This window comes from Anomalospiza imberbis, chromosome 4, assembly GCF_031753505.1.
Source record: "Anomalospiza imberbis isolate Cuckoo-Finch-1a 21T00152 chromosome 4, ASM3175350v1, whole genome shotgun sequence".
In the NCBI taxonomy this organism is placed as follows: domain Eukaryota; kingdom Metazoa; phylum Chordata; class Aves; order Passeriformes; family Viduidae; genus Anomalospiza; species Anomalospiza imberbis.
The window spans coordinates 14,688,216-14,711,797 of NC_089684.1; the positions used below are offsets into that span (position 1 = coordinate 14,688,216).

At 39.8% G+C, this 23,582-nt stretch overlaps 3 protein-coding genes across 10 annotated transcripts in view; 1 reads left to right on the forward strand and 2 right to left on the reverse strand.

Annotated features, from left to right (window-relative positions):
• Window positions 1-230: 230 nt before the first annotated feature.
• On the reverse strand, window positions 231-19,635 carry ETFDH (electron transfer flavoprotein dehydrogenase). Its single transcript, XM_068187199.1, has 13 exons — window positions 19,505-19,635; window positions 17,460-17,606; window positions 16,799-17,028; window positions 15,856-15,937; window positions 15,445-15,563; window positions 15,054-15,131; window positions 12,372-12,518; window positions 10,444-10,584; window positions 8,392-8,535; window positions 3,352-3,520; window positions 1,452-1,634; window positions 879-1,100; window positions 231-576 (listed from the first exon to the last, which is right to left on the reverse strand). The coding sequence occupies exons 1-13, from the start codon at window positions 19,536-19,538 to the stop codon at window positions 413-415; spliced, it is 1,860 nt and encodes a 619-aa protein (XP_068043300.1). The 5' UTR covers window positions 19,539-19,635; the 3' UTR covers window positions 231-412.
• On the forward strand, window positions 19,622-21,952 carry C4H4orf46 (chromosome 4 C4orf46 homolog). Its single transcript, XM_068187201.1, has 3 exons — window positions 19,622-19,626; window positions 19,737-19,918; window positions 20,014-21,952. The coding sequence occupies exons 2-3, from the start codon at window positions 19,757-19,759 to the stop codon at window positions 20,167-20,169; spliced, it is 318 nt and encodes a 105-aa protein (XP_068043302.1). The 5' UTR covers window positions 19,622-19,626; window positions 19,737-19,756; the 3' UTR covers window positions 20,170-21,952.
• Window positions 20,739-23,582, reverse strand: part of RXFP1 (relaxin family peptide receptor 1) — a 51,825-nt gene continuing 48,981 nt past the window's right edge. For 7 of the 8 annotated variants that reach the window (XM_068187194.1, XM_068187195.1, XM_068187196.1 and 4 more), the window contains one exon: window positions 20,739-23,347. In XM_068187194.1, coding sequence (XP_068043295.1) covers window positions 23,046-23,347 — 302 coding nt within the window. In that variant the 3' untranslated portion in view covers window positions 20,739-23,045. Of the gene's footprint in view, window positions 23,573-23,582 lie in introns of all 8 variants that reach the window. The other variant, XM_068187198.1, reaches the window with a different exon arrangement.

Sequence of the window (23,582 nt, forward strand, 5' to 3'; positions counted from 1 at the left end):
TGACTGCCAGGTATGATTACATGTAAATCACTCCATCTAGAGAGAGAAAATACTTTTTTAAAGGTGGGTACTAAATTATTCCACCATATGTACAATTCTGGATATGGCTCCTGTTATCATTGAACTTCAGCAGTAAATTCTAAGATCCAAAGCTCCTTTGTCAGTCCTGATAAGAACTTTTGCCTGCCATACAGCTCCTTTAAAGAAGTGCTATTTAAATAAGGCTAGGGTTTAACCAGAAGGCACCAGCTTTCCATTTAATGCAACAGTCAAATGTAGAATTCAGAATGGCACATTAGTCTCAAACTCTTTGAACATTTAAGTCAGTGCTGTACATTAATTACACTGCAGCATAAAATACTCCAACAGATTTGTTGGTGATCAAAAGTCACTGAATAGATCTCCTGTTAGTTTACATTCCATTATAAGCTGGTCCTCCTCCACCTTCAGGTACCACCCAGTTAATGTTCTGACTTGGGTCTTTAATATCACATGTTTTGCAGTGGACACAGTTCTGAGCATTTATCTGCAGCCTTGATCCTTCTCCTGTTTCCAGAGGAACATACTCATAGACGCCTGCAAAGACAAGAAGGGAGCTATCACTTTGCGGAACAGCTTCCCCCTGCGTGTATACTCTACTTACCAGCAAGTGTAACAAGGGAAGTATATTACTAATATGACTTAATTCCCTTCTAACATGTTTAACAGTAATTTCATCACAAAAGTACTGCTAACATGTTTTAAGAACTTCAACTGAACCCCCTTCTGCGAGGAAAATTGGGATAGAATGCTTGAAGTAAGTAGCAGGCCAGGTGGACCCTTCCTACTTAGTCTTTCATTTTGCAGAAACAGCTGACACACACATTTTTGTTACCTACCTGCTGGACAAAATCTTTGCTCCGGTCCATCGAACACAGCCAGATTCCTGCTCACAGGGACGCTGTCATCTTTGAGAGTTAAATGTGCGGGCTGGTCATGTTCATGGTTTGTACCACTTAAAGCCACAGATGACAGGAGATCAAAACTGATTTTTCCATCGGGCTTTGGGTAGTCAATAGGGGTGCAGTCTTTGGCTGGCTTGAGCTGAGCAAAATCTGGTCCTAAATATATTTTTAATAAATTTCAGTATAGAATTATTGTAACTTGCAGCTACTCAAGAAAAATTTAACTAAGCTGTTTTAACTTCCCTTGTCATCAGAATGAAGTACTTCATAAAAGGTAGCCTTTTTCACAAGACAAATATCTATACCAAGTTATACTAAGCAGTGTTTTAATGCCTTAATTTACATTGTGTGGTAGCTGATACGACAATCTGCTTCAATGTTTTATCATCCATTTCATTTGTACACTTTAAGGTCTCACGACTGAACCAGATGTGCACTAGCTGAAACTAAGACCAGAAAAGACTGACATACAAATTTAGAATCTTCTTCAGGAGATAATGAAATTACCTGGATGTTTTAATGTCCATGGTTCCATTCCTCTCAGTAGCCAATAAAATATGCCTGTATATATCATTCCTCCATACACACCAAGTATGCTATGGCAGGATGGTCGGATGTTTCTCACTGCATACAGCTCTTTCCAGACCCAAGACTTTTTCAGGTTCTCTTCGTATTCTTGCACATCAAGTCCTAAGGCAGTACATTACTTGTTAGGTACCTACAGTACATCACGACTATCCTTGAAATAAAAAAGTAAATGCTAAATAAAAGCAACTGTTAGCAATGAAATCAGCAAAATGAGAATTTCAGAACTGTAAGCTAGGAATATACCAGACAACATGTTTCAGCCTCTTGCATCAAGAGCTGTTTTGTTGGCAGACATGTACTGTTCCTTTGTAGCCTCTATTAAATGAGCCACAAGCAACTAAATTGTCTCAAACCTCAGCAAAATATAATCAGATAGGTGGCTACATTGGCACCTCTGTGGGAAAGCAGCTACTCACTAACAGAATCTGAGTGCTGACCAGGACAGTCTATCTGTGATCCAAAGCCAGGATCAATTCTAATGTCAAGTTCAAAAGCTTTTCCCAAAGAAGTTTTGCAACCAAAGTCCCATTTCAGTAACTATGGCTATGGCCCAATGGATAATGCCAATGCTAGATAATTTCTCCCTTTGTAATCAGCACATTCATGAGATGTATTTGACTGCAAACTTTTGATTGAAACCCTTTGATTGTATTCTTTATAAATACTGCATTTCACACTTGACACATCTACCACAGTGTAGTTAAAGTCAAGTAATTATCTTAAAAATTAATGTTTCTTCAAATGAAAATTATTTGAGAGCTTCCCTTTCACCATTCTCCATTACTACTGTAAAGGAATAAATGTTCTAAATAATCAGTTCTAAGCCCTGTCTGCATATGAAAAGCATGCTTCAATCCATATTTCCCATAAAGCCCATTATCCCTGCAAAGAGAAGAAAGTGGGCTGTAGTAGTCCAGTCTTGACAAGACTGGAAAACAGCATATAAAACCTGTCCATAATCAAACAGGAGTGGCACACTACCCACCAACAGTGTTTATAGCTTCAGATGGATTCTAAGCATTTTAGCATGTCTAGCTGAAGTTTTAATTGTTCAGCACACCTTCTGTGTATGGTGCATTTCAGCTGAATGAGGCCTGAATCCACCAGTACAGAGCGAATATTTCTGAAATAATTATCATGTGGCACCTGGCTGTAGTGTCTTATCTTCAGAGTGACTGAAATTCTAATTCTTTCTCTCCCCCTATGGACTTTATTAACAGATTTAAGGGGACAACTAAGGCTTAAACAAATCACTACAAGGTGATCAGGACCAGGTGATTACTACAATGTGCTTGTATTACGTATAAAATAAAATACATGTAGTCTCAAACTGAGACAACTAAAAAATTAAAAGACAGAAAAAAGGACTGAACAAAAACAGGATCCTAACAACAGTAAGAGCAAATTTGAAAAATCTCATGCTGTTTTGCTTCATTTAATCTATTCCTTTTTTTTTCTTGTTTCAGCCGGCTTTCAGTAACACTTTCTGAATCATAAAGCACTACTTTTTATTGTGTTTGTAGGAACAAAACTATTCTTGTTTACTTATACAGAAAGCATAAGCTTACTTTTCAGATGGTCAATAGAGCTTCTAGCAGTAGGATCAATATTTATTAATAACAGCAAATATGAATTTCTTTCCTAAATCATTTGACATTATCAATAGTAAATAAACAACAAAATATATTTTAAACACACCCATTTCATGATTTATTAACATTTCCAACTAATTCATCCAGCCAGATTAATTACTGCTGTTAGTTGGAGGTGGTTCTAATTGAACACAAGGCAACTACAACTCAAAGTACAGTGATCTTACCTATTGTCTTTGATTGGAGATTTTCATTGATTAATCGACTAAAAATGGCTTCTGAAGCCAACATGCCACTTTTCATTGCAGTATGTGTTCCTTTGATCTTGGGAACATTCAAGAGTCCAGGACTGCAACCAATTAATAATCCCCCTGGGAAGGTGAGTTTGGGTATTGACTGAAGGAAAAACAGAAAGAAAGGTTTTGTTCTTGTTTGTGGAAGTGAAAATAACATTCTAGAAATTAAACTGGCATAAGGCTTGAGTGTCCTTTCCAGACTTGGCATGTGCACTTTCTAAACATACACCAGTTACTCCACTTACTCATGGAATTTGAGCATAGTATGCACATAGGAACACAGACACTGTACTTGTGCTGAGTATGAAAGTGATATTTTCCTTATATCCTCTCTACAGCTGCCTTACCTGCAGCAAAACTCCTGTAGTGTCACCCCTGATATGGTTTTCCTCCTTCAAGCTCAAGTGAATTTTTTAAAATAAAAAACCCAAACTCCCATTTGTTTCCCTGATTTCCACAAAATAAGTTGTACTCATCTCACCTCACAGTGCTTTTTTCCACAAATCTTTTTCTGTGCAACTGCTCAATGCTATCATGCCTGTCTCCCTCCTCCTTATTTTAGAAGTTGCTCACAGTGAACAAATACATTTTGGTGCAATATGACCATCTTACTCCCATTCTGTAAGCATAATGTCATAGAGTATGGTTAACTCACAAACTTAACACAGGCAAGATTATTTGCAAATATCAGGTCAATAGTATTAATATACTACGTTATACACCTATATTAACTAAGGAATACGTCAGCTACCAAGTTGATTAGGATTTTAGACTGGAAACAGCTTCAAAATGCAGACTGATTGCAGAACTATAAGCAGAAAGCTCTGATCAAAGCCTACGTCACAAATTGCTGAAGGTAAGTTTTGAACATACCCTTCCTCCAAAAGTCTTTAGTACTGAGCAGCACGTCTTATTCTAGCATCCTGCTTTTATTAAAACTGTCTGAAAGAATTAATTTTGCAGTAACCTAAATACTAAACAAGTAGTTGAATTTAATGAAAAACGTCCAAAAAAATGTATCCCTTGGAATTTTAGGTAACCCAAACGAAAAGTTTTGTTTCTTCTGCTTGTTCAATTGTTACCTCTTTACTAGTCTTGCAGGACTGCTTACTCTTGTATAGTCTTATAGCAATCACTAAAAAAGTTAAATTGCACATAATTTCCTCTGTGTTTTGTGCAATTTGTTTAATCAGAGACATAGTGATTTGGTTCACAGGAAAGGTAATTCAGGCTGAAAACACAACTACAGCTTACTTTTCTGGGAAAAGAAGTTTTAAGTTCAGCTACATAACACTATTTCAAAGGGATTAAGTATGTGGGATGTTCTGTCTTTTCTCAGAAAACAGCCATTCTGTGTTATCTATTAGGATTCAATGGTGCAGCACTGACATAAGCACAGGAAGACTTCTTGTCTGACTCTGAATTGCATACAAAGATGGCGATCAAGTACTTTTCTTCTGCAAACTCTGTTTCACAAAATAGGCACATAGTGGCCCACCATACTGCTAAAGAATAAATGAGATTAAAGATGAGTCATGTAACACAAAAGGCAGCACATACTGCAGCTTTGGTAGTAATTCTCATTATTAGTACTCTGGCACTTGGTGCCTGCTTTCAGAGTCAGTGGAAGAAACACATCATGCCCTTGGGATACAGACGCAAAACATGACTGCTTTAGAGAAGGGGAGACACCTGGTCCCTGCAGAATCCCTCCTGCTGGCAGACAGGAAACCTCATGTTCTTCCTCCCCTTAGCTCCAGATCAGGGCTTAAAATCTGTTAAGTGTATCTAATATTTGACATTTAAATGGATTGTCAATATAAAGGTTTTTCCCCCTGATATTCATAGTATACACTGCTCAAAAATGGCAACCGCTTTTTCTCCACAAAATTCTTAAGCCTTTCAAAAGTTTTTGATAAAATAGAGACAAAATAGAGGGTGCATGGGAATTTAGGTGCTTTGATTTGCAATATTAATAAATATAATAAATAGTAGCTACAGGTATTAAGTTACTAAACTCTGATCCTTCCTTCCACATACATTAAAAAACACGTGCACTCTCTCTCCCCCTTCACTCTCTGCTAAAGATTGAAGATCATGGTCATTAGGTTATCTATAACAAAAAAGCTGAAGTTGATGGTAACTCTATACACTTATTTGATGCAATTCTGTTACCAAAATCAAAAACTGGAGTTATGGAATGACTTACATAAGAAAATATTCCTGGACTACAGTGATACAAATGAGTCAGACTGCTACAGTTATTAATCAAAGCAACACATGCAAAAGAAGAGCTAATCTTAAAACTCTTCCTAAGTGAATCATCAATAAAGCTTTTTTTTTACTGAAGCCTTGTATTAAAAAAGTCTTTTAGAAGAGTGACTTCATGATCACCTAAACAAATCTATCTACAGGAAATTAAAAAAAGCACCAAAAAACCAACAAAGCAAAATATTCTTTTATGTTAGGAACAATGGAAAGCAAGGGACATATTGGTTTAAATCGAGCAAAGATGTCCAAAGATGAGGCAGAGATGTGCAAGATCTGTAGTTCTACTGTGTAACTTAGTACAATGTCTGTAAGTGACTTAAAAAATACTGTATTCCTTCAGCTTTAGGCTTTGAGTATAAGGATGGCGCAACTAAAGTCACACTCTGGCTACTTCACTGAAGCCAGAAAGTCAATGACTATGTGTGATAGAGAAACCAGTGCACAGGGTGGAAAAAGAAGCCACACTTGCATAAAAGTGTAGATTAAAACATCTTGGTATTTTTCATGGTATCTGTGCTAATAATGGAGTGGCAATGGTTTTTGAAACAAGCCGGTAATACAGCTGTGTTACAATGTGATATGACATATTTCCACTGCAGAGTGGACAAAATCAATGCTCAGATTGATTAATCTGAGCATTACATGGGTGTAATCAAGAAGTTGCTTCCTGAACCCACATGACTCACTGCCAGGAATGCACGCTGGGGTCAAAGCCTAACTCCACATGACTGTGACAAGACTGAAGCTGTGATGAAACTCCGCTTGTATTGCAAAACTGAGTGAAGCCACGTTTATACTAAGAAGAGGTTCAAAAAGGAAAGGCAAAGTAGTCAGAGGGCAGAGTGGCATGGCCCCACATACAAGCTGCAGATCATGAACACTCAGGCTAGTTTTAAGGTCCAAACTGAAAGGAGCATCTGGAAGACGGATCTGGAGTACAGAACATACTGCCACGCCTTGTGTTTCAAGACGAGAAGCTAACAGGTTGAATGTACTTTAAAACTGTTAAATGTAAACTCCAGACCATTTTTTGCAAGCTTTTCCAGCCCTTTCAACTAACCTTAGTCAGAAATGTCAGTATTTAAAGGGAAATGTATTCATCAGAAAGTCTTGATGAATACATATTCAAAATTTTACCTTTTGCACTACTTAAGTTAACAAAATGAACAAAGTATTCCACCTCCCAAGAAAGCAGAAATTCAAAGTTGTGCATGAAAGAAACTCAAGGTATTCATATACTTGATAGGTAAAGATTTACCTGCCAAACTACATACAATTTCAGCACCATCAGTGACTTAAGGCTCAAGCACTGAAAAGGAGTTCTTTTTGCTGGGATAAATAAGTAATTGGAAGACCCCACAGGAACAGATCAGTGGTACCACTCTGTCTTCGCCAAGATTTCAGGCAAACAAAAGATTGTGGCATCTTTGCTGCTGAACATACTTGACTGCAATATAAATTCCACTTCACTGGCTGCTCATGGCTTGGACAAACACTGCTGGGTAAAAAACTCTCTGGATGTCTGGGCTCAGAGAGCGCTGCTGAATGGAGCTGCATCCAGTTGGCAGCCAGTCACTAGTGGGGTTCCCCAGGGCTCAGTACTGGGGTCAGACCTGGTTAATATCTTTATCAATGACCTGGACAAGAAGATTGAATGCACCCTCAGTCAGTCTGCAGGCAGCACAAAGATGGTGGGAATGTTGATCTGCTCCAGAGGGATCTGGACAGGATGGATCTATGGACCAAGGCTGATGCTGATTATACTCACATCCAGTAAGACAAAGTGCTGTGTCCTGTCCTTGGGTTACAACAGCTCCATGCAGGCCTTAGGCTTGGGGCAGAGTGACTGGAAAAGGACACGGGGAGTCCTGCCAGCTTAACATGAGCCAGCATGTGCCCAGGCGGCCAAGAAGGCCAGTGGCAACCCAGCTTGGATCACAAATAGTGTGGCCAGCAGGACCAGGGCAGTGATTATTCCCCTGTAGTCAGCACTGGGGATGCTCTATCTAGAATCCTTTGTCCAGTTTTGGGCCCCTCACAAGACAGTGAAATGCTGGAGTGTGTCTAGAGAAGGGCAATGGAGTTTATGAAGGGCCTGGAGCTCAGGTGTTATGAGGAACAGCTGAGGGAGCTGGGGATGTTTAACCTGGAGAAAAGGAGGCTCAGGGGGGACTTTATTGCTCTCTACAAACACCTGAACGGAGGGTGCACTGAGGTGAGGGTCAGTCTCTACTCCCAAGTAACAAGTGACAGGAAGAGATCAAAGGGGCTCAAGTTGTGCCAGAGGAGGTTTAGATTGGATATCAGGAAAAGTATCTTCACGGGAAGGGTTGTCAAGCACTTGCACAAGCTGCCCAGCGAAGTGGTTGAGTTGCCATGCCTAGATAAGATATATAGATGTGGCACTTAGGTGGACTTGGCAGTGGTGGACTAGCTATTGGATTAAATAATGTAAATGGTCTTTTCCAATCTAAATGTTTCTATGATTCTGTATTTCATTTAGATAGTAAAGTGAGTATGTTAGAAGATTTTCAGTATGACACAGCCTAAGACTAGCAAATCTCAGCAGCCAGTACCCAGCAAGACAAGAAATTTTTTCTGTCCAGCAAAATATTTGGTATAGCATGCAACCCAAATCTACAGCACTAAATACATGGCTATAGAAAACTCAAAGATAAAAACTTTGTGAAAAAAAATTACCTGGATACCACCTTCATTTAATGCTCTGGCACCGTAGGCAATCCTTGTTCCACCCTCCAAAGTAGGCTGTACACTAGGATGGTGCTTCCACCTCTGAAATTCCCTAAATGGATTCAAATACGGATTTTGATAATCTAAACCAACCTTAAAAAAAGGAAAAAGTGCACATTAATAAAAATAAGGTATGAAATTTCAACAAAAATTGGAAATTAAAGCAATTGCATATTACCACATCAAGTCTTTACATTTATTTTATACTAAAGCAACCTCAGGATCTTTCTACTTAAACTACTGCCAAAAATATATTCTATTAATGGTACAGCAGAAGCAAAACCAAAAATTTGCTGCTACAAGTCTGCTCTTGTCTCCATCTGAAATATGGAAAATATTTAATTGCATTGTAACCTCCTTTCAGCTGCCTTTGGTATAAAAAGGATTAAATTAAGCATGATTTAATGGGTGGGATAAGCAGCAAAACTTGTTTTAAATTTGTATTTCATACCTCTGCCCCAAAAAAGCTGAAAAAAGAGGTAAACAATTATTTTTTGATTGTTATGTCCTTGTGCTCTCATACTTTAAACAGTTCTTCAAATTGTTTAGTAGTCAATTATAATATCCAATTAGGTGAGCCATTGTAATAAAGCACAGGGGAGCACGATGAAAGCAGAAAATAGGGTAAAACAGATTGCCAGTGGGCTGGATGCCCAGGATTCCACATACATTTGAGATTTTGACCAAATATATACTCTGCATTTTTCATCTTTAAGATACTCTTAAAAATAATTCTCTTGCCGAATTTTTCTCTTTTGAGAAAGGGATTATTTCTGGTTCCTGTGAACTTTATTGGAGATAAGTAACAAAACCATAAGTCAGCAGCAATCAAGACTTTGGTATCTGTGGCAGTTCACTGCTTTTAGAGCAGTGCTTGCATCTGCATTGCTGACAAGACAAAATTAATGAACAAGTTCCAAAATAAGGGTAAAATAACCCTACTACAAGAATCATCTCAGACTGAAATAGGTATAAAGTTCAAAGACAAAAAAGTGATTGTGTGTTCACACAGAAGTTGATTTTTGCTCTCTGGAGAGAATATGAACGTTACTGATTACCTACCGTTCTCTGTGAGAATCAGAGCTTTCCCTTCTAAAATAACAGAATTTGAGTATCTACTGTATGTACTTATTAATTCCAATATTGGAAATCTGTACAGGACAAGTATGTGTATCTGAGAAAGCTATTGAGTTTTTTTTCCAATGCTTCTTACAAAACAGACAAAAATAGAATTTTTCCACACACTCTGTAATCCTTCTGAAATCTAGGAGACAGAAGCTTGACTCTTACACCATCTGTGTTGAAGCACGTGCACAGGGTAAATAGTGAATTTTTAATTTTGAACTGTAGGTGATAAAGAATATTTCCAATCCTTGCTCCTCACATCACCTGGCTGCCAGAATGACACCAGACTATCTCCAGAGCTCTCACTGCTTCTAATAAAGTGGCAATAAACAGGAAGAAGCTGCCTGCCCAATTCAGAAAGGCAGTTGCTAAAGAGGGCAATGCCAACAGTGGTGGAGAATACCAAAAACAAAGTGAAGAGCTCAGAAATTAAAGGGATATTGCTAGTAGCATTGCAGTGCTTCCACTTTAGGTACTTCTCTCAAAAAGTAGTGTTACACTCAAGGCTGACATATGAATTAGGAAATGGAACTGTACAAAGTGCATGTGATTTAGATTTCCCAATTTACAAGAATATTTTGAGCACACTTTTGATTAGTCATTTGGTTTTGCCATTACCAAAATTTGCTTTGTTGGCAAAGAAATTATGAATAAGTTTTCTAGTTGGTCTCAATAAAAGACACTGGATTAAAGACAGATTAATATGACAAGTTAGCATTCCCTAGCATGGGCATAAGCACACTTAAGATTGAGAAAGGACTAAATTTGACCTGTTCCTATTCTTGTATTTACATTTTCTCATTAAAACAGAGAAAAGAAACTGCATAAAATGAAGATCAAACAACATATAAGAATGAAAAAACTAACTTCACTTACCACAAATCCAAGAGCAACTAAAGGTTCACGCTCATTTAAGTGATAAAGAAAGGATCCTCCATATGTATGTCTGTCTAATGGCCAGCCTACAGTATGTTCCACTCTTCCTGGTTTCCATTTCTTTTTATCAATAGTCCATAACTGAAATAAGGATGACCAAAGAATTACTTCAGATTGCAAAGTAACGGCCTTTCAATAATATATTAAAAGACAAACACACAATTACATATAGGAGAAACTTAATTTACTCCTATGAGCAATGCAAAAATTCATACAGCAAAATACCAACTGTTCAGTATAGTTTTTTGGATTACCATTTAAGGTTTTCCCAATACCTCTCTTTAAATGCTGTGTATCAGAAATGTGACTAAGACTCCAGTACTACACCCAAAATTGTCATTCAACCACAAGATTCCTAATATTAGTGACTTTGACAGACACTTCTGCCACAGAATGCAAGATGCTGCAGAATGCTTATGTTGACTTTTTTCTTTGAAAGTATTATTTTTTTCGTATGATTCTGTGAATTACCTTGTGAGTTTTTCAAGGTCAGGACAAAGCAATATGCCTGAGTTGATCTAAATACTTTCTGCCAAACAAATTGTCCCATCTCTGCTGTCTCCTACACACTTCCAGTGCTCCACTGACCCATGGTGAACTCAGAGAAGCATTTTCATGTTTTCAGGAGTGAGTCCATTTTCTGCTCATTTCACAAAACATTATTGCACCATGGAGGTACATGCCAGGCACAGTCTAATGACAGGAGGGCAGTTGAGTACCACAGATCAGCTCAAGCATGGAGGGCACATCTACAATAATGTTCCAATTTAGGTTAAAGAGTACATTTTTGAGCATTTTACATTTGGGACTTCTGATTCCTCCCACTTACTGTGTTTTGACTCACATCATACACCAGCCATGAACTGGATTCCTTGAATGTAAAACTAAAAGACAGAGTCCTAAAAGTCCATCTAAAGCATTCCAGTCATGAAAGGGCACTCAGTCCATGGGACTAGATCACAGCTAGTACAAAGTAAAAATAAACCTGAGGCGTGCATAGTACAGATAACAGCTCATCAGCACCAGCTACTTCAGATGCACTCCTTCTGGACTGCACCATTTGCTAAAGCACACAGTCTCATCTGGAAGCAAGGGAACTCTACAGTAAAACCCTTCTTTAATGACAATTTCAGTATTAGACACTGTAACTAAGGTTATGTCATATTTACAGAGTGGTTATTCTCTACAGAGTGTAAACTAATAATTTAACAAATATTTTGTAGCTGTAAGCACATACTAAAGTAATAAAGAATATGTTATGGTCAAAACTCTGAACATATTCTAAAATAATACAGCTCTTTTTCATGAGTGATATTTCCTGAGTATAGAATATTTTTAAAAGGTCACCTCATTCCTATCCCAATTTTATATGCCCAATGAAAGGAGTTTTTTTTTTTTTAAGAAAGGCCCATTCAAAACGTGCTTCAGAGACCACGACTCATCATCTGAAACAGCTCTCCTCTCTCCCTTTCACTAACATACAGAAAGCCCATAGAAAGTATTTTCTTCCTTCCTCATGTACTAAAGCCCCCCCAAAATTAGGCAGCACAAATTCCTCTCTTATTTAGCAAATATATGGAAAACAGATATCACAAATGACTGTAATTTGAAAATGTTAACAGAGCAGATTCACAGGTATCTCTAGTTATAACAGATTCAAGAGAAGTAGCAGCTGAAGTGGAACAGTCATGACATTCAGGGAGCATCTGCTCTGATCAGCTTCAGAACAGCAAAGATTCTGAAGTCTCAAAGTGTAACTCAAATTATTTAATTCTTATGTCTTACAAAAATTAGCTGGAAAGCAAATAGAATCTACCTTGAAGTCTTATGGTATTTTCTTTAATTTTTTAAAATTATGCAAGTGGTACCTCTTTCAATCCAATGCCATAGCTCTGGGGTTGACAATTCTCCCTTAGATTGTATTTTTTGTACAGCTGTTTGGCTAGATGTCCATGACAACCTTCAGCAAAGACTGTGACTTTAGCATGGAGTTCCAAGCCTCTTTCAAAGGTTGCCTGCAAAAGTACAGCATTTCATCAGCAGTCAGGTCTGTGCCACACCAAACTCACAGCAAGAAAATGGAGACCAATAAAGTGATTTTACACTACTTGGTAACACAGCTCAGAACCTACAGACCATTGCAAATTATGGCTCTAGTTTAGCTGTCTTTTCCAACTAACTATGATGCAACCCTGGCAAGTCTTGGAAGGGGATTCCAGCAGAGCAGCCCCACAATGAATCGCCATTCGTCACTGAAAAAGAGAATCTTTCCAGATCAGAGGATACTTATATAAAATCTGCTCAATCACAAGGTGCAAAGGAACTCTGACAGACAAAGAATCTTTTCCGGTAACATCACACTTCAATTTTTGCTCACAAAGTCACATTACAATAAAACATTGTGTGTGTATGCCCCATAGAGTAGACAGAACTACACACATGACATAGACTACACAGAACTACCATATCTGAAAAACCTGAATCACCCCTGCTCCCAAAAGGACCCAATAATTCAGAATAATGAAGTATACTCCAATCTGGCATGTTAAAACATACAATAAAATTAAACTAAATAAAATACAACTATCAAAAGATTATCATAAAAAATTCCAACAAGGACTGAGAACCAAGTAAGGGGAATTGGCATACTGCTGTATGAGTAGTACATCACCTCCATCTGGACAAGAATATAGATTATGTTTATAAATTTTTTATAATGAAAAAAGCTTGACTTCAGTCAGAAAGTTTGATGTTAAAAAAGACAAGAAAAGCAGTTTTGGATGAACCTCTCCAGCAGTACTCAATCAAACCATCTCAAGGTAAGCCAGAATAGGTTCAAAATATGCTTACTGCTTTGGTTTTTAATTGTTTCTCAGGTGAAATCTGCTTGTAACTTACAAATGAAAATGTTCCCTCTAGTTGAGAATTACATTTAAACAGGAGTAATGGGATTTTGTGAATTTTTTTGTACTCTTTGAATTTCTGATTGTCAATGTGAACATGAATTAATTTCACAAAATACTAAACAAGAATTACCTCTTGAATATACAGTGTCCACTTTGAAGTAGCTTTATATAAAACAAATTAACAACAACTCCCCATTGTAAATATTAGAAATTCACTAATTTTAAATATTTCAGTAATGTGACAGAGCTGTATTTCATATTTAACAACCTTCTCCAGTATCCACACAAGAATCAATGTGCAACTCGCTACAATGTTTTTTTACCACTGTCATTTTTATTTGGTTGGTGCTGACTGCAAGGTGAAAATCTATTCATTAACCACAGTCTATTTGATTAGGCTCTGTATAAACACATTGAAGAAACTCTTACCTTATACAAACTACACCTATTTACCTGAGCCTTTATGCAGTGGAGGTAGTACCAACTGACAAAACTGACAGCTAAAAAACTTGAATTGAGTGACAGTGCAGTAAAAAAAGCTGCAGTAGAGGTACACTCATTATGCACATGAAAGAAGAGACACGTTCTCCCAGAACAAATGGGGGAAAAAAAGAATCTATGTTTTGAGGATGTCAAGAAATACACCTAAAATTGTTCCTTCCCATCTTAAAACAAAGCAAACTCCCAATGAAGCTGCACACGTTACTTGTGCCACCTTCTGGACAAAGCATGCACTGGAAAACGAGAGTGTCTGTCCCCCACAGCAGATACACAATATTACACTGGAAAATTACATTACTCCTTCACTGGCTATATTCTCACAAAACAAGAGTCTTTTCTTCTCACTCCCTGTCTTAAATGGGCAAAAATAGCCTACACTTTATGTGAAAGTGAATACCTCTTTGAAACTCTAGGAAACTAGAACAAAACTTTATTAAAAAAGGAAGTAAATGTTAAGAAAAGACTTGGACTCCTAACTTATATAGTCAAATAACTCCGTGTGAAAGTTGCTCCAAGTAACTCTGAGATGCCACGTTTTCCCAACATATTTTACAGGGAAACAGCACACTTAGGGCAGGTTCTGGATTCCACTGAAAAAGCAAAAATCCAAGTTTGACACTTGGGGCAGGTTCTTTATCTTCTGGATAAAGAAACATGACCAACCAGCCTAAAGGTATAAAGACTCAGTGTGTATCTTGCCCCAGCAAGGTAGACAGACTGTCAGCAAGTGCAGCTGTGGCTGTAAATATCAAGGAAACCGAACCATCCAGAAGCACACTCTCTTACATGTTGCTAGTTACCAGACAGACTAAAGCTTCCAATTTCACCTTTGGACCTTTTTTCCAGGACTTCCTGGAGTTCTTTCCCTTGTTTCCAGATTTCACATAAGCCAAAACACCCTTACATAATCTCCTTCAAGTCAACTTTTATGAAAAGGTTTTTTCTACTAATCTCAGAAGAATTTTACAATGTTCTGAGACAAGAACTTGCACAGGCAATCAATCCAATTAAATAGAGAGGGAAGACAGGTACTGAATTTTACAACTTTTCTTATGCTGCAGCAAGACTACTGATGGCAGTAGAAGCAGATGTATCACAATTTCCATAGTTAAACCCCTAGTTATGGGGAAGATAGATACTTACTTTAGGTGCTCCATCCTTCTGAATGCCTACATCATTGGTTGCAATCCCTTTCACGCTACCATCTTCATGAAAAAGTACCTTTGGAAATATTTAAACAAACACAAAACATTGTAATGAAACTGTACTTCGAATCTATTAATTAAAAGTTCTAAAGCAGAACTTCTAAGCACTATGACTTAAATGGTCAAACATGAAGATTATGTATTTATTCACGCACTGTATGATCCACTTGCACTTTGCTGGATCTGAGCCAGGGAATTTAGACAGAGAAACACAGTTTTCCCAATACCTATCAGTTAAAAGGAATGTTGTACGTGTACAGATGATCATGACTGTACTGAAGGGGGTTCCAAAGTCACTTTTCATAAACACATACTGATATCATCAGTACCTCAGCTGCTGCATAGCCTGGATATATCTCAACACCCAAAGCTTCTGCTTGTTCACCTAGCCAACTCACGAGGTGGCCCAGACGTACTATGTAATTTCCATGATTAACCATCGGAAGTCCTAGGCAAAAAAAGACACACACACATATAACACATCGGACAATAAGCAAAAGAACCGAAGCTGCATACAGTAGATGTCACATCTACAGCTACTACCTTCAAGTTAATCTCAAGTGTTATCAGAGCCATCACCTACACAGAGTGTATCACTGTAACCTATTATATTCTACATATACTTGCTGCACTACACAGAATCAAACTTCCTTTGATTCATAGAGAAGTTCATGGATTCATGGACTTCATCCAAAAAGACACAGAGAAAGCTGACTCTCTTCTTCCTCACTAAACTTTACCTGGAAGAATTGGCACTGGAATTCTAGATGTCTCTGTCAAAATTCCAAACTTGTCTTCAGTTACAGGAGTATTAAGTGGAGCCTACAAAAATTAAAATAGAAGAAGTGGAGAGTTATGTTTTCTTAGTCAATACAACAGAAACAACAAAATCTAATAATCAAACTGGCAGTCAAGTACAGGTTTAGTATAGCACTTCTATAGGAAGGTATCACAAGAGAGAAAATAAAGTACTTTATGAGGCAGTCATCAGGAAAGAATCAACACAACTACTGAGGTAAAAAAAAACAATACAGCTTTGCAAATAACATCTATTGTACACAGGCCTGTGCTACATAAATATACCAGACCTTTTTAAAGAAGGAAGCTTAACTTGCAGATTTATCACCATAAGGCAACCAAAGAGCTGACGGCTGACTTCTTGCAGCTCTCAGGTGATAACAGGCAGCAGTCTGCAAGTCAGATGGCTGTTCTGGGACCTCCCTCCTAAAATCATCTTAGGACTTTGTTACACCACAGTGTCTGCACAGAAGTCAGTCTACTCTGTGCCATCTCCAGGAAGAGCTATTGTACAATCCAGCATATCTGTCATTGGTAAGGACCAAACATCCTGCTTGTACACAAGAGCTGGATTTTGCACAAAGGCAGCAAGTGCAGGGCACCCCAGGCTGCACCATTCAGATTGTGTTTATGCAGTAGGACTACTAAAGAAAAGAGCAAAGGCCACAGCACATCTGTGTAGACAGAAAACTTTTAGCATTGTTGAACTACAGGAAACATACTAAAAAGAAGGTACCCATTTTTGTTTTGCTCTGTTCCATCGATGTATTTTAAAACAGTACTAATTACCCATGCTACCAGGTACTAACTCATACCAGAATCATTCAGATATGAAGTTCATTACAATCTAGTAATGAACTTTGGTGTTTACAGGCTCGTACATACCCCTCGCTCTTTCCAGTCTGGAAAGAGCTCTTCTAAGGACCTTGGCTCGACACAAGCACCGGACAATGTATGTGCACCAATCTGAGAAGCTTTTTCCACCAGACAAACACGCAGTTCTTTGCTGTGCTCAGCAGCCAGTTGTTTGAGTCGAATGGCTGCAGAAAGGCCTGCAGGGCCTGCTCCAACAATGACAACATCAGCTTCCTCTGCAAATCTTTCCATGTTTACCCCTTCAATAGAAAAAAATGATAACAACATAAGCCAATCTCCAATTTCTTCCAACCTCTCTCTTACTAAACTTAAACCCTCATGGTAAGAACAACTAAAATAACCAAGCAGATACATACTGAATAGAACTAAATCTTATGATAATCACTAAACCAAAAGCTGCTTGTGTATTTTCTTTATGAAAACAAGCATAAAGTTACTTCTGATAATATTTTATAGCACTAAAGACACTCATTGTGAGATAGCAAGCAAAAATGTAATTTGAAATATTAGTACTGTATTTAAGCATAGAGAATTTCCATAAAGAGGAAAAACCCAGCAAAACCACACATTTACACATTTTAGTGTCTTTAAGACTCAGTAATGACAATAATAATAATAATAATAATAATAATAATAATAAAGCAGCGTTTAGAGAATGCAATGTTTTTACCTTCCCATCGTTTGTCTTTGTCCCGAGGATGAATTGTGTAATGTGTAGTTATGCAAGGCACAGAGGCAGTAGAGGCACATCGTGAGACACGCAGCGATAGAAGGCAATCTTTCTTTATCAACTTCAGAGCATGAAAGCACTGACGTGCTGCAAAAACCAGAAACAACTTTGTCAAATCAGTAGTTATCCAAATTTTTCAAAATTTCAGAGACACAAGTGGCACAACAAATATGACAGCTTCCTCCTCCCTAAGAGCTACCAGGTGATGTAAAGATGAGGAACCATAAACACAGATTTTAAAATTTTCAAGTAAGGAGGATGCTGTATAATTTTTTATCAGGGAAAAAAAAAAAGAAGCTTCCTCTTTAAGCATTCTTTACTCAGTGCACAGGCCAGCCATGCACAGCTAACATAGGATAATATGCGTATACAAAGGTGCCAAACACATTTTAAGTTCTGATTTAATTTTGGACTTCAAAAGGTTTATTTCAGACTGCATTAAAAGTGACCAAACAACAGTAGAAACAGGACATGCAAGTTTAACTCTGACATCTTAACACATGTTGCTTCTAAAGTACATGCCATGGTCTGCAGTAAAAGCACAGACTTGAACCCAAGTAGATACAGGTAATCATTACCTTTGCTGCAGATACAATAATTGTTGTGAGAACAAATTAGAATTTCTGTGTAAGGAAATGGATGAAAAATAAAGTTTCAAATTATCAAGCCAGGACTCTTTTCATAGGGCTATTACATGTCATTATTTCCCTCTTTTAGAAACAAATAATAATGCGTGTGATTTGTAATAAAAACCCTATTGTGGTTAGTATGAAAACTAGTTATAGCTAAAAGGTCTGTGAACTAATGCACCTTGACTAATAATTTTCCTTCCTTAAGAAAATTCTCTATTTTCAGGGATAAAGAAGAGTAATACCATATTCAAAGTAGAGTATTTCTGCAAAACTACATAAGTAAAATCACCAGGGTGCTATAACTGAAAAGTTTAGTTGAGAATGGCAATTGGCAAGGGAAGCACAAGCATCCTATGTCATAACCCTGCCTGGTGACAGTCAGGACAGAGGTTTCTTCTACATGCAAGGCAGCAAGTATCATCCATGCTGGTTCCTTAACAGGAATTCTGTACCTAACCAACATAACATAAAAACTATTATCATACCATCTCATGATTCTTAGTTATCCTTTACCTGCAACCAAGCAGGATCTGAGAACAAGTATTCTATAAGGTTGATAACAACTATACACACATATATATATTATGAAACTTTAACTTAACTTTCAGGATTTTTTTATTTGACCATAACTGACGGTACTAAGAATAACACAGCATATAAAAAAATCAATTAATTTGCACATATGCAAAAGAAGTGAAACTCTGCTCCGAACACCTCTGATCATAACAGAGGTGGGTGCAAACGCTGGACGGGCAGATTCTTCCCCAGCGAGCGCACAGTGCCTGGGCCACTACGCTGTTGAGAGCTCAGGGACTCGGAAAGCGATGGGGAACGCCTGCACTCGCCAGGCAGTCCCCAAGGAGAAACTCTGCGGCAGCTCTTCAGTAACAGCTGTCGGGATGCTGCCTCCACAACTACTTCCCAAGTAAGGACAATCGTTCCACTGCTTTAGTTCACCCTTCAAAGCAGGTGACACCCGCCCATCTTTTTAGGCACCGCGCTGCAGGTGACCAACCCATGTCAGTATCACAGAGCCGGGCCGCGGGCAGCGCTCACGCACAGCGCTGTCCTGCCGCCTTCGGGCGCACAGAGGCCCCGGGCAGGGGGAGCCAGGGGGAGCCAGGGGGAGCCAGGGGGAGCCAGGGGGAGCCAGGGGGTCCCCTCCAGCCGGCGCCGCTCCGGCCCCGCGCCCGCCCGGACACCGGCGCGACCCAGCCGCGACCTTTGCTCGGCCTCGGCGCCGCGCCAGCCGCCCGCCCCACCCGCCGCACCGAGCGGCCGTCCCAGCCCGGCCCTACCCAGCCCGGGAGGAGGCCCCGGGCCCAGGCCTTCTAGCCGGCCCCGGCGCGTTACCTCGGCCGGCGGACGGGCAGCGGTGGAGCAGCATCGCAGCAACCTCCGGGCACCCTTCGCTTCCCGCGACCGCCCCGCGCACACCCCGCCGGCCTCGGCCCTGCCGCGTCTGCGCGCCCGGCCGCGGCTCCGCCCCGTCCCGTCCCGGCGGCGGGACTACAGCTCCCAGAGCCGCCCGCGGGGGCGGTGACCGCGGCCGCACCCACCCATCCGCGTTCCGGGCGGCACTCGGGCGGGAGAGCCGAGCGGGACATGGCCGAGGCGCGGCCGCTGCCGCCCGCGGCGGTGCCCGAGGGATCGCCCGGCGCCCAGCCCCGGAGGGTCCGCGGCGGGAGCGAGGGGTCGGGGTCGCCGGAGCTGCCAGGCGGCGACACGCGGGAGCTGCTAGAGGAGGTGGAGATGCAGATCGGCGACGTGAGTGCGGCGCGCTGCCCTCGGGCGGGCTCCGGGGCCCCCTCGGGGACGCTGCCGGGCGCCAGCGACCCCCAACCTCTCTGCCGTCCCTCCAGGCCGCCTTCTCGCTGGCGAAGATCCTGGAGGCGACGTCGGCCGTGTCGGCCCAGGTGGAGGAGCTGGCCACCAAGTGCTCAGAGAATGCCCGGTTCCTCAGGACGTGGCGGGACCTGCTGAGGGAGGGCTACGAGTCCCTGAAGCCCAGCGGCTGACGCTGGCCCTGCCCGCCGAGCCGCCCGCTCGGCCCGCACTGCGGCGGGGCTCTTTTCGACCGCCGCCTTTAGGGACCTCACGTGGAGTTTTGTTTTCCCCCAGAGTTCTTTCACAAATACTTGAGGACTCTCGTATGGATGTTTTATGTTAGTCTGCCGAATAAAAACAACTTTGTTTAGGGAATCAGTTTTGACTTTTAGATTCTTCGTTGAAGCTCAAGCAATCTCATACTCTCCTTTTTTTTCTCTTTCGGGCTAGTGTGGTAGATGCAAAGTTAGTATGTGTGCTACGTTCAGAACTCATTACTGGTCGGGAAGTGGTGTCCTGTGATAAAGAATTGTCAGCCCTCCTTTTTAAGAGCTGTCACCAGCAGAAACCCTGCCAACCCCAGAGAAACTTCAACTAGCTTCAGTTTTTCGTTACACACGCTTTTTCTTTGAGTATGGGATAATGCAGCAAGTTGTGGCTTATTTATGAGCTGTAGAAAAATTCTATATCCCAAACCTTACTATTTTTAGCAGTATTACCATGTATGTCTATAAAGCTGCAGATTCTTTTTTGCAAGATGTTTTATTACTGCAAACAATTTTACCCTACCTTTTGTTGTAATAAAGTGCCTTATGATGGATGGTATATCTCTGCAGGGTAGAAGTTTAGCAGCATTGTTTACTGATCGGATGGATTATTTTGAACTGTAAGTAAAAGCTTCTATTAGTTAGAATAGAATCTGTGACATGTATTCTCCTGTCACTGGGGAAGCACTTCAGAGCTTTTTCAGTATTTAGTCCTGTTTTTTATCTTTGCCTTAAGCAGTGGCTAGTTTGATAGTCTAGAGCGTACTGTTAATAGAACCTTTTGGTCTGAAAGATGGCTGAGCTGTAATAAATAGCTGTCCTGACACTCCTGTACCTTTACCAGGCACTGAAAAAAGGTAATGCTGAGGTGCAATGGCAGGCTGCAGGAGAATGTGACTGCCATGACTTGCTTTTACTTACAGGACTTTGAGAAAGACCCACTGTAGCTTGCTTATCAAAACAATAAAGAAGTTGCAAAAATTAAGAAGTATTGACTATTATTGTGTTACTGATAGAAACAAAGGAGACAGTGAATATAACCATAATCATGTGGAGTGAAAACCAAGTAATGGCAAGGTCAGGGATTGTTGCACATCTCACCAAAGGCAGTTGCAGTCCTTGAGAGGGCTTGCCCCCTGAGTAAGGAAGTTCTATTGAATTGAGTTCTAATTGTCCTAGCTAAAGACAATCCACGTGGCAGGATTTTGCTTTGGTGTTTTTAACCTCTACAACCCGAAATGTTGCTAAACATCTTGGAAAAGAAGTAATTTTGTTCAGCAGATAATCTTTTATTTCAGTAGAACATACAGTAGTGGAAACAAGATGCTTAACAATCTTCAGATTCAAATCCAAAGATAATCCAAAGTTCTGTAAACAGTTGAAGTGTGAGCCACACTTTTTCAAAATTCTACTTCTTATACTGCTAAGAAGTTAAGTGCAAACATTGTAAGTATCTTTTAACTTAATTTTAAATAGTTTCAAATCAATGCAAAAAAAATAGCTTTTTTTACCTTTTTGGGCTTCTAGGCCATCAGACTGAATACGGTACTGAAAGAAGAAGGGAAGCCATAATAATTCATAATAGAAAACATTCTCTTCAGTAAGAATGTGTGAAGGAACTGCCTCTAGAGGATTGTTTCAGATGGGATATTTTTTATTTTACCCTTGTAATTCTGGGAAGTAAAATAATGCTTCAAAAAGTGCTGAATGGCTGTGGTCTTTAAATTACTTTAATGCATCCAGTCATGTACAAAGTGATTATAATGTCGATGTCATGACACCTGTTAAGACTGATAATTTTCTTTTTGACCATCTTCCTTGTACATAGAGAGACATCTTAAGACTGGAATTTGTTGAAGTCTGCAAGGTGTGGTGAGCTATTTTTGGTAGTTAAGAAAAGTGAGGAAAAGAGAAGCAGCAAGGTGCTGTGATACTCAGTCCAGTCTTTTCAGAGTAAGAAAGATTAAAGTCCCACCAGTTAAAGCTGGGGGATCACTCACTTGGGAAAAAAACCAACCAAACCAACCAAACCTCTCCTTTTTATTTTTTTCTTCACCACAGTTCTGGTTCTGCCAGAATCAGAATCAAAGATTATCTAGTCCCAGGCTGATCAAGGCCTTGTCCAACCTGGTGACTGTATCAGAACTATCATTACAATTTCACTATTGCCTTTACATGAGTGAAATAGTCTGTAAATTTATAAAAGGAATATAATTTTCACTTTTTTGGCTTTGACAAATATACTTAACTGACCTATTTATGAAATTTGAATGTTTTTCTTACGGCTATTGCTCCTTAAAACTTTTTAAGAGATGATGCAGCCTGAATAGAGTGAGTCAGAAATTTTGAGGGGAAAATACATTTCTTAATGAGAAAACCAATTAACTCTTAAAAAATTAACTGTTGAAATGGGAACTTACAAGAAGAAAAAAGAAAATACACATACATACACACACACTTCCCCATAAACAGATGATTTTGAAACAATCTGCTTTCAGGGTGAGATGTTTCAAATGCCAATTCATTTTTTTCCCATACTCTTGGCTTCTGGAAGAAAAAAGCCCCAAACAACCAATTTCTCATTCTGATCTAGGATGAATTGTCAAAATGTCAGGTACTGCTGTGAGATGGTAAAATGCCAGTTCTACCTGCAAAGAGACACATGGCTCCCTCTTCTTCCTGCAGTGGTTCACGTGAGCCCTGATGTCACACCTCCCTCATTTTCCTCATGGCTGTAAAGCAGCAAGCCCACGGATGTGAAGCTAACAGTGCCGATGTCACCGGGAGGATTCAAACCGTAATTACGTGTATGAATTTAGTCTTGTTGACTGTGTAGTCACTGAAGCATCAGAAGAGTCTGTACAAAGCACAGGCTTCGTAACCTTTGGCGTGATTTCATGCATTGGCCACGTCTCTACCCAAATGAAAGATGGACCGTATGGTTTCTGGCTGCCTTTACCTCTTTTGGATCTTCTTTGTCTGTAGTTGTACCAAACCTGGTGAATCATTTCTTTGAAAGGTCGTGTTGTCAAAGTGTAGAGAAGAGGATTCAAAGCACTATTTATTGGCAGTATGAAAATCACCACCCAAGAAGTTATGGTACCTTAGGGAGGGAAAAAGAGAGGCAGCTGTAATATGCATCCCAGTGTTTGCATTCTTTAGTTAGCATAAGCACTTGATGCCAATGCAGCACAGCTTGCCGGTGAGAGGGGGAGGTCATGTGCTCTTAGGCTGAACTCCTGGCACAACAGGTGCTTTTCCTTTTCTTCTTTATGTTACACTTGCACTGCCTTTTTTCTCCCTCTGTTTCCAGTACTCCCTGCAAAAGCTGACATTTA

What these genes read in the sequence shown, in the direction of transcription:
- C4H4orf46 (XM_068187201.1), top strand. Translation starts at nt 19,757, where the DNA reads ATGGCCGAGGCGCGGCCGCTGCCGCCCGCGGCGGTGCCCGAGGGATCG. An exon ending in TGGAGATGCAGATCGGCGAC is followed by an intron (nt 19,919 to 20,013) that starts GTGAGTGCGGCG and finishes CCGTCCCTCCAG; the next exon opens with GCCGCCTTCTCGCTGGCGAA.
- ETFDH (XM_068187199.1), bottom strand. Translation starts at nt 19,538, where the DNA reads ATGCTGCTCCACCGCTGCCCGTCCGCCGGCCGAG. An exon ending in TCCAGTGCCAATTCTTCCAG is followed by an intron (nt 15,564 to 15,855) that starts GTAAAGTTTAGT and finishes TTTTTTGCCTAG; the next exon opens with GACTTCCGATGGTTAATCAT. An exon ending in TAGTTGCTCTTGGATTTGTG is followed by an intron (nt 8,536 to 10,443) that starts GTAAGTGAAGTT and finishes CCTTTTTTTAAG; the next exon opens with GTTGGTTTAGATTATCAAAA.